The sequence below is a fragment of the Parasteatoda tepidariorum genome, chromosome 7, assembly GCF_043381705.1.
Source record: "Parasteatoda tepidariorum isolate YZ-2023 chromosome 7, CAS_Ptep_4.0, whole genome shotgun sequence".
NCBI classification, from domain to species: Eukaryota; Metazoa; Arthropoda; class Arachnida; order Araneae; family Theridiidae; genus Parasteatoda; species Parasteatoda tepidariorum.
In genome coordinates, this window is record NC_092210.1 from 88,509,229 (window position 1) to 88,524,874 (window position 15,646).

General features: G+C 28.2%; 2 protein-coding genes across 6 annotated transcripts in view; both read right to left on the reverse strand.

Moving 5' to 3' along the window:
• The window catches only part of LOC107449232 (uncharacterized), a 20,491-nt gene extending 17,943 nt beyond the window's left edge, over positions 1–2,548 (reverse strand). The window contains exon 1 of the mRNA XM_043042930.2: positions 1,101–2,548. The gene's annotated coding sequence lies outside the window, so the exon portion shown is untranslated. The remainder of the gene's footprint in view (positions 1–1,100) is intronic.
• Positions 2,549–3,808: 1,260 nt separating this feature from the next.
• LOC107449233 (unconventional myosin-XVIIIa) overlaps positions 3,809–15,646 on the reverse strand; it is a 141,081-nt gene continuing 129,243 nt past the window's right edge. For 4 of the 5 annotated variants that reach the window (XM_071182895.1, XM_071182897.1, XM_071182898.1 and 1 more), the window contains exons 33-37: positions 14,821–14,958; positions 14,550–14,735; positions 11,924–12,060; positions 10,151–10,318; positions 3,809–7,945 (exon numbers count right to left, since the gene is read on the reverse strand). In XM_071182895.1, coding sequence (XP_071038996.1) covers positions 7,861–7,945; positions 10,151–10,318; positions 11,924–12,060; positions 14,550–14,735; positions 14,821–14,958 — 714 coding nt within the window. In that variant the 3' untranslated portion in view covers positions 3,809–7,860. The remainder of the gene's footprint in view (positions 7,946–10,150; positions 10,319–11,923; positions 12,061–14,549; positions 14,736–14,820; positions 14,959–15,646) is intronic. The other variant, XM_071182899.1, reaches the window with a different exon arrangement.

Here is a 15,646-nt window from a genome sequence, read left to right on the forward strand (position 1 = left end):
TTTTTTTTTTTTTTTTTTTTTTTTTTTTTTTTTTTTTTTTTTTTTTTTTTTTTTTTTTTTTTTTTTTTTTTTTTTTTTTTTTTTTTTTTGCGGGAACTAAAATCCCATGACCTCTTATAGACATTTACCAAGTTTGATGACATTTGGTCGGGTAGTTTTATTTTTATAGCCATTTCAAAATGGAACTTTAATTTTAAAGACCCTGTATATTGAATATTTCGGATTTAGCATTTAATATTTTAATTGTTTATCCATCTCCTTAATTGTTTTGACTTTTAATACTTGGAGTAAATAACTTTTTTAAAATTTTTAGTTAGTATATTTATTACCAAAACTAATTAAGCATCATTGACGATAATAATAGTTTAGCGATTTCTCGCTTTTCTTAATCGGATTCCAATAATATTGCTTTTTGGAAATATATATACATAATACATTAATAGCGTATATTGAAAATTAATTTTAAATATCGGCATAAATTTTTTTTTTTTTCATTTACCAGGAGCATCAAGAGAATTCTCGGTTGTCCACTTTGAGATGATATGGGAAATAAAATAGTGGGGATTCGGTTCAAAATAGTGCCATCAGCCCAACGAGAAATATAGTAGTAAACGTTACAAGATGAATTATAATTTATAAAATAAGCATTAAGTTTCTGAAAAAAAATCATGGTAATGCTATTCAATTATTTCATACATTCTATGCACCAGCATTTTGAAATACTAATCAAATTGTTTCAGTTTTCAGTAAAATTCCTTCGGCAGATAGTACAGACTCTAAACATATAATTTATTTTATAATTTTACAAACGTATTTTGAAATTAACTTTTGAGTCTTATGGATATACTTCACTCTTTTTTAATTGAGTAGCTTTTGATTGGAATAATATGGGTTTGTGTCTTCAAAACTTTTTTGATCCAAGTGATTTCTATTTATATTATCTTAGAATAGAAGCTGAAATTCAAAGTAATATGCATTTAGTTGCAGTTCATAAATTTTGTTATAATTTATAGCTGCTTAATATTTAATTTCTGAATGTAATTCAAAATAGAAGAAAAATTGAAATCACATTTGAAAGAAAATAACCAAGAAATACATACCACAACGTTTCGTGACTAAAAAACCGTAAGATCAAAATCAATTTTCAAGAATTCTCCATAATAAGGATTTCCCCAAACATGTCACTAACTAAAACAGTTTTCTGAAAGCTTCATAAAAACGTTTACTCCACAAAGAAGACACGAAAAAAAAAATAGAGATGCATTTTAAGGTGTTATATTTGTGTTAGATAAGAATATGATATGAAGCAGGATGTTTCATGTTGTAAAAACATATTCAAATATTGATTTAATGCAGGAATATCAAACTCTATTCTTTACAACTTCAACAACAAAATTAGTTATTGATACATCTAGATAACAACAAAGAAACGAAGAGAAAAAAAAAAGAGTAACGGAAAAATAAAGTGAAATATTTACACTGGTAACTGGCACAAAATAAAAAAGATTTCTGAGCACTTAAAAAAAAAAAAATATGGTTCGAGTTTAAATGCAATCTATTGGCATAACTGTAAATATTCTAATTAATTTCTGCAGACGATATTTCAGGGTACGAAATCATTCATAAAAAAATATCTTACTATATAAACATATAAAGAATTTGAATTCTTGATAGACCACCTAGTTCAGTCAGGAAAGCGATAGAAATTTTACACCCTTTAAGATTGTAAATATTACTTTACAACTGACATATGTTTACAATTTTCACACAATTTAAAAAAAATATCTCACTTTATCTAAAAAGTAAAAAAAAAACTTAATGTAAAACATTATTTTAGAAGATTTATTGTTTTTTATTTCAGTTTAACTTAACCATTGTCGAAAAATGAGTCTTACCGAAACTTTTGCTGCACTACTTGGAGAATGCCATGTCTGTTTCAATATTGGTTTTGATGACGACGTCATTGGAAACTGGACGAGCCAAGTAAAAGGAGTATCATTGAACTTACTCTAGCTGTGAAATATTAACCCTTAGTGTTATTGAACCAAAGAATATAGAACCCTCAATATCCTTTGATTAACTATCATGGAAATGTTCACTTATATTTGTGTTAAGTACTGATTCCCTATTTGAATGACAACATTTGAACGAAAGCCGTCAAATAGTTTTTGAGAAATGGAAACTTTAAAAATAACTTTTTCGCAACTTAGAACATTTTCTGCACTTATAAATTAGCATATTTAAGATTAAAATCTTTAAACTTACAAAATTGCAAAATATGAGCAAAACGGATTAAATAGTACTTGAGCAATAGAACTTCATTTCTTAAGAGCTATTCTAAAGATTCCGTTTAAATTTTGGAATTTAAAATTATTTAGTTTAAAATCGTGTATCGTACAATCCAATTATTTCGACTATTATAACCTACTGAAAAATAATAAATACAGTAGGGGACCAATTATCCGGAACGATCGGGCCATCACTATTCCGGATAACTGATTTTTCCGGTTTTCTGAATCGCTACAAAAAGACGTTTTTTTTATTGTTAAACCCACCTAAAAAAAAAAAATNCTGAAGTTGTCCAAGTTGTTCTATAATATTCAGGACAAGGCTTGAGGTACCTCTGCTGAGGGCCTGTAAGGCAGACCTGCAGTCGCTGAAGATGGTGATACCACTAAGCTGCTCCGAAGGTTCAAGATTGATGTACGTTTCGATAGCCGAAGAAATGGCTATCAATTCTGCTGTAAAATTAGATGCGATTTTTCCAGCACCAGTTGCGAACTCTCGTTTTTGATCATCACATGCAAAAAGTGAATCGAACATATAAAGGTCCAACGCTTCGATCACTCTCCTGAATAAAGGATATTTTTCAGAATGTGGGTGCTACATTTTAAAGGACAAATATCTAAATCTGTATTAGAAAAGGTACGTTTATTCACACATTCCCTTTGACTCTTGATAATTGTAGAAACTATGATTTTTATTTAGCAACTTAAAAGCTTTGTTGAAAAATATACATTTCAATTTTTAGTTCATTCCGGGATGTTTTAAGTGTATTTTTTCACATTTCAGAAATAAAACAACAACAAAAAATATTAGACTTAAATAATAAGATATTTATAAGACATAATAAAACTGTCAAAAAAGTTACTTGAATCAAACTTGTTATTTTTCTTATAATTTTTCATCGCAATTAAAATCTGCTACCAATGAAGGTACATCCATTTACATTTTTACAACTACACTAAGTTACAGACAGAAAAAAAAAATCATAATATTTTTTAAGTGATAAAAATGTACTAACCAATATATTGGACGCAGAGTCTCAAGAGGTTAAATCCAATCAATAGAGCAATAGTTATGAAAATGTCAAGATCCAAGTTTTATAAAAAGCATATATAAAAAAATTTGTGAAAACTACAGATAACTGAACTTTAATGCGACTGATTTAAAATGCAAGTCAAAACAAAGTTCCTATTATCCTGTCAAAGTTTACAATTGTTTCTTCAAAAGTGAGCATAGCCTGTGCAAATTCTGTGCTATTTTAATTTTTTTTAAATTTTTGCCGACAGACAGACAAGATATCAACACATTGAACATTGACTTCATTAACTTTACGTTCTCAAAGTTTAATCCAATCAGTGATGAATTGTTTTTCCATTTTAACAGATTATTTGAGATTATTTGAAGGATAAGCGCTCCATTGAGTATAGAGTATCTCTGATCTAAAGCATCACATTAAGAATTATTAATTTCACAACCAAAATACTAAGGAATTTAAAGTATAAAAAAAACAAGTAAATGAAAGTTCAATTAAAAACATTTTATTGCGTTAGAAAACAAAGGTATGCAATGTTCATCATTCCTTACACATGTATAAATTGATTTATACAAAATATATAAAAAAGACAATGCACATGTCATGCGATGAAGATTATACAGTCAGAATAATAAAGCCACCTTTAACACATACCAACAGATGGCCTACTTAGAAATAGAGTTTTTTTCTTCACATTATCAAATATTCAGCTATTTGGTATACAAAGACGGCGCAAAAAAATTACTTAAAAGTATCAATCGAATTTGTAACATTGAAAATTAACCTAAATTTTTTTTTCACATTCCACTGTTTATACATTATAGAGAAATGTTGATGTTTCGTGAATAAATCGTAATATATTTCGGAAAAAATCGTTAAATAAATCGTATTATATTTCGGAAAAAGACATAAAATAAATTGTAAAACATTTCAAGCAAATACTAGCTGTTCGAGTAAAACCTCTATAAACTTATCAACCATTTCTCTAAACTTTTAAACAGTAAAAACATACTAAGTAGAGCATTAATAGATACTAATTATATCAACTTATAATTTTCTTTATGTTTAAAAATATAAACTTAATATTAAAACAAATTTTGACAATTTTTTCATTCAATTTACAATTGTTTTCATAAGAAGCAAATATTTTTTATTTAAATACATAATATATAAATAAATAATTTATAAAACTTATGTACAGCGAAAAATAAACTAAGCACTATAATAATAGATGAACATTTGATATGCAAACATTCAATAACTTTTTGTTTATTTTGTAAAGTTCTAAATTTTGCAGTCAAGAAAGTCAAATTTTTTATACAAACACATTAGGGTTGTTGAAATAAAAAGAGACCTGCAAAATAGTGCCAGAAATACAGTAGCGATAGCAGTGCTACCTTTCATGGTTATAGATTGCAGTACAGCTGATAACTGGTTTATCTTGAATAACCAGTTTGTAAGAAAGCATTTAAAGTGAATGCAAAGTCATGCTAAGATATATATGGGTCCAAAACATAAGAATGAGCATAGGGCAGACATCTATTGTAAAATAGCGTTTATGACAAACAATATCTTAGATAAATGTCACAATATTAGTTCACTCAAAACCAAAAGCAAGCAAATGCCATGATTTCCCATGAATTTATTTCTGCTGTTGATGAAACGATAAGAGGTAATTGGAGAGTTACAACTCAGGACATCGTTGTAGCTTCCGTCACTGAAACACTATACCAGCTAACATTATTCTGTTTTGGTTACATCATTCATAGAAAAGCTGTACATTCACCTTAAATGCTCTCGTGTCTACCACATGTGACCACTTTTCATTTGAGAAACCCTTATAGTATATGTTCAAGCTCTAATATACTAAAGGAAACAAAACAAACCATCTGTCATAATGGGTATAAAAATGTGTACAGATGTATTCTCATATAACGTATAATTTTTATAAAATAATATTTAAATTATAATAATATGTAACAACACTTCAAGTAACATGTAACACAAATTTAAGTATCGCATTCACAGCTAATAGAATATCATTCAGACAAACAGTTTTTCTTTCAAAGACAATTATACTAAAAAGTTATAGACAAAAATGTATCAAAGAAGTTCAACATTTTTAAAATACGGAAACCGATAGGCACCAATGAAACTTTTCAACATTAAAATAAGTAAATAAAGATCTAAGGAAAATATCTAATAAATTTAACTAAGCTTTGGACGTATTAATAAAACCACTCCACTGAGTTCAGATTGCTTCATTGAAAATAAGTACTTTCCCATATGCAAAATGCATCAAAATTGAAAAAATCTGCCAGCAAACTAGTAAATCAGGAAGAAGGAGGTGGGAAAAATTATACAGAAAAACAATAAATAATCAAATAAATGTTACACTTAAAACAATTTGAGAGCATATAAAAAAATATAATATCGTGGATAAATATCTAAGCAAAAAGAGGGGGAAATATTATAGTTGAAGAAAGTTTGTAGAACATTTAAACAATGTTCATTAGTTTACCATTATGAAAATTATGCATAATTTTAAGTTTTATGAATGATCTGAAATTTAAATGTAAGTTATCAAAACATATTGTATATAATTTTATAAAAAAAGAAAATAAAGCGCATAAAAAGCAAAAAATGCAATTTAGAACAATGGATTTTTCATTCATTTACAGTCGGACCTCTATTTAACAAAGTCGATAAATCGAGATAAAAAATTCCTTATATGGGAAATTCATTAAATAGGAAATCATAATTTGTAATACCTAAACAACAAAAAACAGGTTTTAAATTCATAAACACTAGATATAATTAAAATAGCAATTGATGCACCTTTATCTTGTGAATTATTATCCACTATCGAACTGTTTCAAATGATTTTAGCATTTCATCATATGAAGGTTTGATGATTTCTTCATCATTTCTGTATTCCTCTTCCTCACAATTTATTGGCTTATTGTTTTTATTTTTCACACTGTCCAAAATATCCGATTCAGTTAATGTTTCTACGGTTGGAGCTTTAGAATCAATAAAAAAGAAAATCATTAATCACGTACATCATCGTTAATTTCATGGTTCTCTCTTCGCTGTACCCACATTTTTTTAAAAGTTCTTCTAAAGGAATGAGATCCTCGTCCTCCGCACTTTCCAAATTATCCACGCTGACAAAGAATCCAGCTTTAGCAAAACTGTTACGATTAGTACGATCTGTTATATCATAGTTCCATGCTTTAGAAACATCAGTTATGCTTTCTTATAAATTGATTTTTGGCATGAATTCCTGCATGAAATGCGAACAAAAATGGGAAAGGGATCTTACTGCCTTCTCAAAAAGCTAAGTGGCTGTGAAAATTAATTCAAGGTAACTACCCCCATCAATGCATTAACAAGTTTGAAATATTTTGGGATATAGGGAAAGTGGATCTCAAAAAAAAGTTCATTAAATAGAAAATTTACTTCACTATTTGGAAGTTATTTTACGAAGAAATTTCCAAAATGTCTATGGTTCCTCGAAAAAAATCGCAAAATGGAAGTTCGTTAAATAGAAGTCCGACTGTATTTATTTTTTTAAAAATATTTATAGCTATCTATGATAATATGATAAATAACTTTTAAACATATCATACAGATTTCAAGATATTAAAATTTATAAGTAATACTTTTAAAACACTTACAGCTACTTGTTAAACTATAGGTTTTAGTCAATTTTGTTACCCTATATTTTAATTAAAACGTATTAAAGGGTATAAAATAAACTATTAAAAAAACTACTAAAAGATGCAGAAAAGGTGATAAAGTAATGCAACTTAGCAAACTACATAAACTAATGAAAAAAAAAATATTGCAGCAAACAGGCCAATTAACACACTCAAAAATATTTTGTAAAATTTTTTTTTTAAAAAAAAGAGCTACGCAGAGAAACAAACTTTTATGCTAAGTTTCTAAATGTAATTTCCCTTCTCACTAATCCAATCAAAACATGTTTCAACATTACCCAGAGTTGCCAACTGCTACCGGCAAGACAAAATACTTTAAAAACTGGTAGAGAACTGCAATCTAAATTTTGCAGATTTTAGTTAATTTTTCAAACTTTTTAAAACTCTCAACGCAGCTCGAATGCAGGCTAAGTGTCGTATCCTATGAGCCTCTGCATTATTTCGAAGCAGTAGCGAGAGTAAATCCTATAAATCGAGTTTAATACACAAAGAATCATACATTAAAAGACTACCACTCGAAAATATGAATCCGATGTCCGAAGCAAGTTGGCATCTCTGCATCATCCCCTATTGAATCTCAATCATAAAACACTGTGTTGCTCACAGTTGAATAAAGCTCAGAGCTTGCTTGTCAAAAGATTGACGCCAGTAGAAAAAGAAAGTGTTCTTTGCAAGTAAAAAATGGCACCTAAGAGAAGAGGCTGATTACCTAGAATAAAAATGGAAAAAATGCTCCAGGCCTCTGTAATTGACAAAGTCCGTGGCCAGCCACCTGTTTCTTCTTTTTGGGTGTGTGTGGACCAGAAGAGAGATATTGATTCAAATAATACTTTCATCTGCTTCTGTGTTGTGTCCTCGACTGCTCACCCCAGATAATCCATTGACGTCCTTTTCAACATCATCCCTGAAAAATTATTTAAAATAGCATTATCTAAAATTCGCATGATTCCTTTGTTTTCAATCGCACGCTTGAACATCACGATGTGTGATTTTTAAATCGCACAAATATGGATCTCAATATGTATTTTTTAAATCACATTAATACAAATTGAGATGTGCGATTATGAATTCGCACAAATACAGACAACAAAGTTTTATTTTTAAATCAAACAAATGCAAACAAGGTAGAGACGTGCAAAAATTATTACTTAGTTACTTGTTAGACTAAAATGAAGAAGACTAAGAATTCACTCACAGAAACTTTTCATGACAAAAAAAAACAAAGTTTAAAAAAGTATAAAAATTATTATTTTCCTTAAAAAATAAATAAAAAATTATTGTTGATATAAGATTTAAAATGTGATTATAAATTTCATTATGCACACAATTCAATGTTATTATGTCCATAGTTATCATGATAACAAAGTAAGCTATACATAGGTAACAGAAATATTGGTGCATTTTTGTATAAATAATGTATTTAAATTATGGATAAACGTACATTATCCAGGTGAAAGTTTTTAGAAAATTATAAAACTGAGAATTTTGTTACACAGAAGTAATGCACACTAAAGTTTAAAAGGACAATTAGAAAACATTATATAATAGTTATCACAAATCAATATTTGAATTATGGCTTACATGTACAATAAACTAAATTCAACTTAGAAAGATGGTTTGTTTAATTTATCATTCTTACTAACTGCAGTTATTTACCTAAACTGGCAATCTCTATAATTGGGCTCTCCCCTTTAAGAGTCAAACACAGTAAAGCAAAATTTATTTTACCGCAATATTTCTAAAATGTTATATAACAACTTAGCAAAGTTGAGATAAAACCATTTGTGAATTACGGTGTTTGAATTTAAACATTAAAACTACAATTGTATAGAGCAGTGGTTCTAAAAAGGGGTTTTGCAGAACCCTTGATACCATGGAAGGATCACAAGGTTTCCAAGAGGTGAGATTTATTTTCCCCCATCAGTAATGATTTTTTTAAACTTGTACTTACATTTATATCCAATCATAATTCATTTAATATTTCTGCTATTTTTATTAAATTATTCAAGCTTAATTTCAGTAAAAAAGATAGCGTTTCTTCTTTAAAAAAAAATAATAAAATTTAATTGCACTAGTATTTTCCATCAAACTTTTTAATAGGAAAAAATAATTACACAGAACAGTAAAGAAATATGTTTCTTTGCTAACCATTCTCATTGTTTGTAACAACAGTTCTTTTCAATTCAACGAAACTTTTGCAGTGGACTGGTCCAGCAGATCACCGAAGTCAAGCTTCACTGGCAGCGGTTAGTGTGCGGGTGGGTGACAACTTGGATCAGTCTGCGTAGGGACCGAGGGTGTGCGGTATTGGTCCTCGTTAAACTGTTCTACCGTAACGTGCTCGACTTTGCGTGCAGGTCGTTGAGCTACCAAAGCGGGTGCCATCCCCACTGCAGAGGATCAAAATTGTGATGGCATTTTTTCGGATCATCCTCAGGGATGCTTCCCAGACTGTCGGCAATGGGCCATTGTGCAGCTCTATTGCGACGTAAATGAACTTCAACAACAATTCAACGAAAGCTATAATTTAGCTTATTTTATTCATTTTCAGTAAATGTCCAAACCAAATTCCCACTCAACTGCAAATTCAACTAATTTTCAAAAAACTGTTACTGATGACAGAAGAAACTCACATTTAAACAATATTTTCAAAAAGATTAATAGTACAGTTAGTACAACTAATTTTAGTAGTACTAATAGTAGCACAATTAGTACTATAATAAGTAGTACATTTGTTACAGAACTTTATTTATTAAATTGCAATTCCACTAAAAAAAGGTCCATCATTTAGGGAACTGCCGGTATAGAGTGCCAGTTACCTTGTTGCAATAACAAAATCTTCATAATTGAATATTTTTATTAAATATTTAACAAGACATACACAGCTCTTACAAAATTATCTTCCTTATTTATTTAAAATGATTGTATTTGAGGGGAAGTATCATATGAATAAGTTGCACTTGTCTTTAGTGTTTAATTATTTACTCACACACTAAAAAGAAAACACAAATGGTTATTTCATGCTGTTAAGAGTTATAATATACTTAGTTGTGGATAATTATTAGGAATAATGCAGGATGGCTCACATCATGCCTACATGGTAAATTACCTACTGCTAAATGCAGATAATTCCCTACTGAATGAAGAAGTTCTTGATCGAATATCCTCCGTCGTACAGTAGCTGAGGTTACTCGCAACGCTATCACATCGTTGGACAGGGGTCACACTTTGGTTTCTAAGAACGGACAGTTCAAAACTGTCTTCACTGTCAGAACCACTGAAAAAGTTTACAAAAAAAAGTTATTAGAAATAATTTTTGTTTTTAATGATATGAAGTATTAAAAGGTTTTTGCAATGGCTAGTTGACGGTCAAAGGAGTCATGGAGGTAATAGGACCACAAGTTTCATGACAAATAACATGATGGTGGAAATGTGGTCAGTATGATGGTAGTCAATATTAAAAAAAAAAAAAAACAATTTCATTTACTGCATATTTTGAAAGTACATTATCTTGAAAACATACCTCTATCACAAAAACTTGTTTTTAAAGCTGTTGACAAATATTATTTAACTTTTAATTGACCTATTTATTAAATTCATGTTTATTAACATTCAGCAACATTTATAGTGCTTCCTCTTTTAAATAATTTCTGATTTTAGTCCAATTTTTTTTTCAATTCAACTTTTAAATGAAGAATGTGTGCATAAAGTTTGCAATGTCCCAATTATTATTTTAATCACAATTGTCTAAAAGTGATCATGCTAAGGTCAAAGTTCTTACATAATAAAACCCCTAATTTATGATATTGTCAGTAAATGTATAAAAAATCGATTTTGAAAAATTTTTCCAGAAAAAATTTTTGTTTTTCTTCTTTTTTAAATCTTGTAGGTAGATATAACCTTTAAGAAATGTAAGCCATACTAAGATTAATGATAGAAAAATGTTTTTTTGTCAGTGAAATTTGCATAATGAAGCTTTTATTGTTACGGCATATTCCTAAGATTTAACAGTGAGATATTATACAAAGAGGTACATTAATTTAAGTTTTAAAGCAGTAGTCTTTAAAGTCATAAACCAGTTTTACAGACCACAATCTTTTTATTTTTTCTTTAATTCAATAATAGAACTAAAATAATTTTTTTAAATGCAATCAAATAAATTTTTTATATTTTTTAAAACAAGTATATACAATATTAACATCTTGATGAATAAGTTTATACAATATTCATCGATGTTATGTAAGAGAATCATATTAAATATTTTCCTAAAACATAAATAAACTAAAATATGTTTAAAAATCAAACCAATTTTTTGGAGTGTAATTAGAAATGACTAATATTTTTTTTATAAACTGCAATAACTTGATAGCTGCTTTATTGTATAAATTGTCTTTATTTCACAAGATGTTACATTGAATTGTTATAGAAAACTTGAAATTAGGACATTCAGTGAGCTCATCAACAAAATAGAATTCAATTATATCAAATAGCTTTTCGACCCTGTGATTGGATCATCACTAGCACACAAAAGCATTACATCCAAGAAAATAGATATTAACTTATGCACAAAAACTAGACATACTTTCTTATTATTTGAAACATAATTTTTTTATTGTTTTTATTTTTTAAAAAAAGCATTGCTTTATCATCTGTGCAAAAAATGAGAAAAATAACTTTTTTAGTACTTTTATTTCTTCTAAGACTAACACTTAGATTCAATTCTGAATGCTTTAAAAGAGAAAGAGGTTGATTTTTTTCATTTTATCATAAAAGAATTTTATTGAAAATCGTTAAAAAATACTCATCTAAAGAGAATTTTGAGGATTAAATGGATTCATAAAACAATGAAGGAAAAAAAATAATTAGAAGAAATTTCGCAAACCTATCATCAGGAACATCAGTGCCCGAATCAAGATCGTCCTCAAGAGCATTCTGCAGGTCTTGAATTCTTTGGCATGCTAATCTCAGATCATTTTTGGTAACTTGAAGGTCGGTTTCTGTGTTTTCAAGAGCCATTTCCTGAAATAGAAAACCCTTTATTAATGCACTATAAATATTCTTAACTATGCACAGATTCCAAATAACCATTCTTAAAAATAAGAATAGCAGACAATTATAATAAAATCTGATAAGCATATGTTGGTGTATATCTTAACATGGAAATTGGCAATTAAAATTAGTTTAAGTTATGAACACAAGATAAAAATAGAGTGCTTATAAAGGGCAAAAAATTTCTAATTGAAGATTCTAAGAATATGCTTAACGTGCATTCCATTTTTGTCAAAACATATGACAATAAGTTCAACAATAATACGAAGAATATCTCCATCTATTGCATGACGCTTTATGCTTGTTTGAAACTCAGTTTCATTTGCTTCAAACTTCCAACAACTCAACAGTCTCTTTGAATTCCTAACCAATTTTGGAACTGATTTAATTTATTTATTCTTTACTAGCATTGGTGCAGATTGATTTAATAGCAGTGACAACTGGCATTTTTAAACTGTTGCAAACTGCATTAACTTACGTCCCCATACAGTGCACCAAAAAAAAAAACAGACCATCCTGAATAACTTTTGATCTAATGATCAGATCTTCACGTTCCAGTACTAATTCTTAATGGTTTGATGGGGTGACCTCAAATATGCTAATTAATTAGTGCAGACGATATTTTAAGCTGCGAAATCAGATACAAAAACATTATTTCTCTTAGTAAAATGCCTTTCTTTTAATGGACTCAGATTTCTTTTCTGATCCCCCAAAATATTGGGGTACTCGCAATCTGGGAAATATGGACCGTTAGTGCGCAAAATTTTTTCAATTTGCTTAAAAATGTCTCAAGATGTGGCGAAATACGCAAAAGGTATACAATTAACATTAAGGGTCCATATTTTCAAGATTGCGGCTACTCGTATATATATATATATATTGAGAGGAAGAAAAAAAAGAAACCATTTTTTTCTTCGGCAATCAAATATCATTTTACATCAAAACTGATAACTATCAATCAAAACGTTAAATATTTTTTGTGACAGATTTCTTTTTACCATGGTCCAAGTAACATATATACCAAGTTCTATAGACACCCGTTTACTGAAAACAAGATGATAGATTCAATGGGGTAAATAAATTATAGTAATTATAATTTGTTTAAATAAGCGAAGCTAACTGTCTGTCCATTACAAGATAAGCTCCAGGCAGAAGGCATGTTGTATGTCAGTCCAAATGAAACACATTATTAAAGAAGTAAGAAATCGAGGTACATAAATAGCCCTCTTCTAAACACTTACAAAATAGTGGAACAACCAGAGTGGAATGGTTTTCATAGAACTCACCATCAAGAGCATAGCAAGAAAGTTTTCATAGCATGGTCAGTTCAAATTACTAATGCATACATAAAACATTTCTTCAAACTTATTTTATATAGCAATATATAGTTGTTTGCTGAACTCATTAAAGTAAAATATCATTTTTTCGCTTAAATTTATTTCATGGTAAATTTTATTTAAACAACGAGCAGAATTTTGGCTAGAGATCAGATTGAAATGCATCTGAAATTACAATATCAAAATCACTTGTAGAAATTTTAGAGCTTTTGTAAAACAACTAGAGCAAGGACGCTTATGACCTGCTTTGTTAATGACAATCTTGTTATTACTTCAAAAATGTGATGAAAATAAAAACAATAAAATATATACATTTCAAGATAGCTAAAATAGAAATATTTAAAAAAAAATTTCATTTGAAGTTTCTTAATTTTTTTTTTTTTAATATATAAAGATCTATGAGAATATTAATATCTATGCAAGTTTTATTTTTATAAAAATTACTAACATAAGTTTCTGAGATTTTTTTCTTCTTTTATTATAAAAAACAACTAGAGTAAGGAGGCGTATTACTTACTTAGTTACTGATAACTTAGTTAATACTTTGAAAAATGTGAGAAAAATAAAAATATTAAAATGTATGCATTTTCTGACTCATGAAAACTGAATTATGGATTTTTAAGTTTTTTCTTAGTTTCTATTATTTTTATTTTAGAAATATATACATACGTATGAGAATATTAATATCTGTTCAAGTTTTATTTTTATAAAAATTACTTATGGAAATTTTTGAGATTTTGCAATTACACAGGGGACTAATGACATTCCTTATAATTGATAACCATACAGCATGTCTAATGGTTGACACTTACGTTATGTTTGGCAGCCGGTAATGTTAGTAAAGTATTTAAATTAAAATAAGCACATTAAATATAAAAAAAATAGACTGGAATATTTTTCTGAAATTTATTAATTTTAATTACATTAAATTAACATTTTGAAACCTTGACTAAAGAAAAGAGAGAAAAAAAAACGATATTTGTAGCTACAAATTTTTTAATGGAAAGTATTCTTGAATTATTTACTTTTAATACTTAATCAAAAACCTTTTCTACCAAGATTGGAATTATGAGGAGCAGAGAGACATGTCTTAAGTTGAACAGTTTAAGAAATAGTTCTTACTAGCTCATGTTGTTTTCTGTAAGCATCAGCTTCCTTCTGTTGCAGGGCTGCATAATCTTCCCGCAAATCTCTCACTTGCCTTTGAAGACGCCTAACTCCTTCTTGTGCTTGCATCTCCTTGTTCCGCAATGAGTCACATTCTTCTCGTGATCGATCATTTTGCTCTTTCAGTCGAGCAATTTGATTCTGAATTTAGAAAAGAAAAACAAGGTTTATTCCTTTCTTTAAAGAAAAAATACATAGATATTAATTAATATAAGAAAAATTTTACTTCAAGACGAGTTTTGGTAGTCTGTTCTAGTTCTAGTTTTGATTCTAGATCTCTTATTTTGCTGTCCAACCAATGTACTTTGTGTGTATCATCCGACTGGCCAGCAAGATGTTCAAATTTATGGCTAACTTCACTTAGCTATAAAATGATTTTATATTTTTAATACAACAGTCTAAATATAACTAAGATAAATTATAAAAGGCAACAATTTGCACAGTATTTAAAAAAAATGCCTTTGTAAAAAATTTTAAAGGAAAAAAAGGGATATCAATTATTTACACCACTAATATAATGAAATCATAATTTAGAAATTTTTAATCAAAAGTATTAAGAAAAAAATTATACAATTGACGCTTTATAATAAGACTACTATACCAAAATGACGTAAATATTTACTTATGCTAGATTTAGATTAATTTTGACAAATCCATGCTACACTTAAAAAAAAAAAGAAACTTTATAAGATATTTGATAATAATGCAAAACAATAAATATAACATATTGCCAGCAAACATTTTCTTAAAAGAACAAAAATAAAAATTAAATGTTAAGTTAAAACAAATCAAAAACAACAAGAAAGTAATTAGCATATGTTTAAATGGAAAATAGACCATAATTAAGGAATAATTCAATACATTTTATACATATAAAGATTAAAATTTTCAAACAAGAAAAAACATGACTGAGAAATTTATCGAACCTTTTCAGAAGAAAATTACATTCATTTAACTCTTATGAATACAGTAGAATATCTTTATAACGCAAACCTTGGGAATTTTGCATTTTATGTAATTTTGCGCTAAATAGATCTTAACTTAAAACTTAC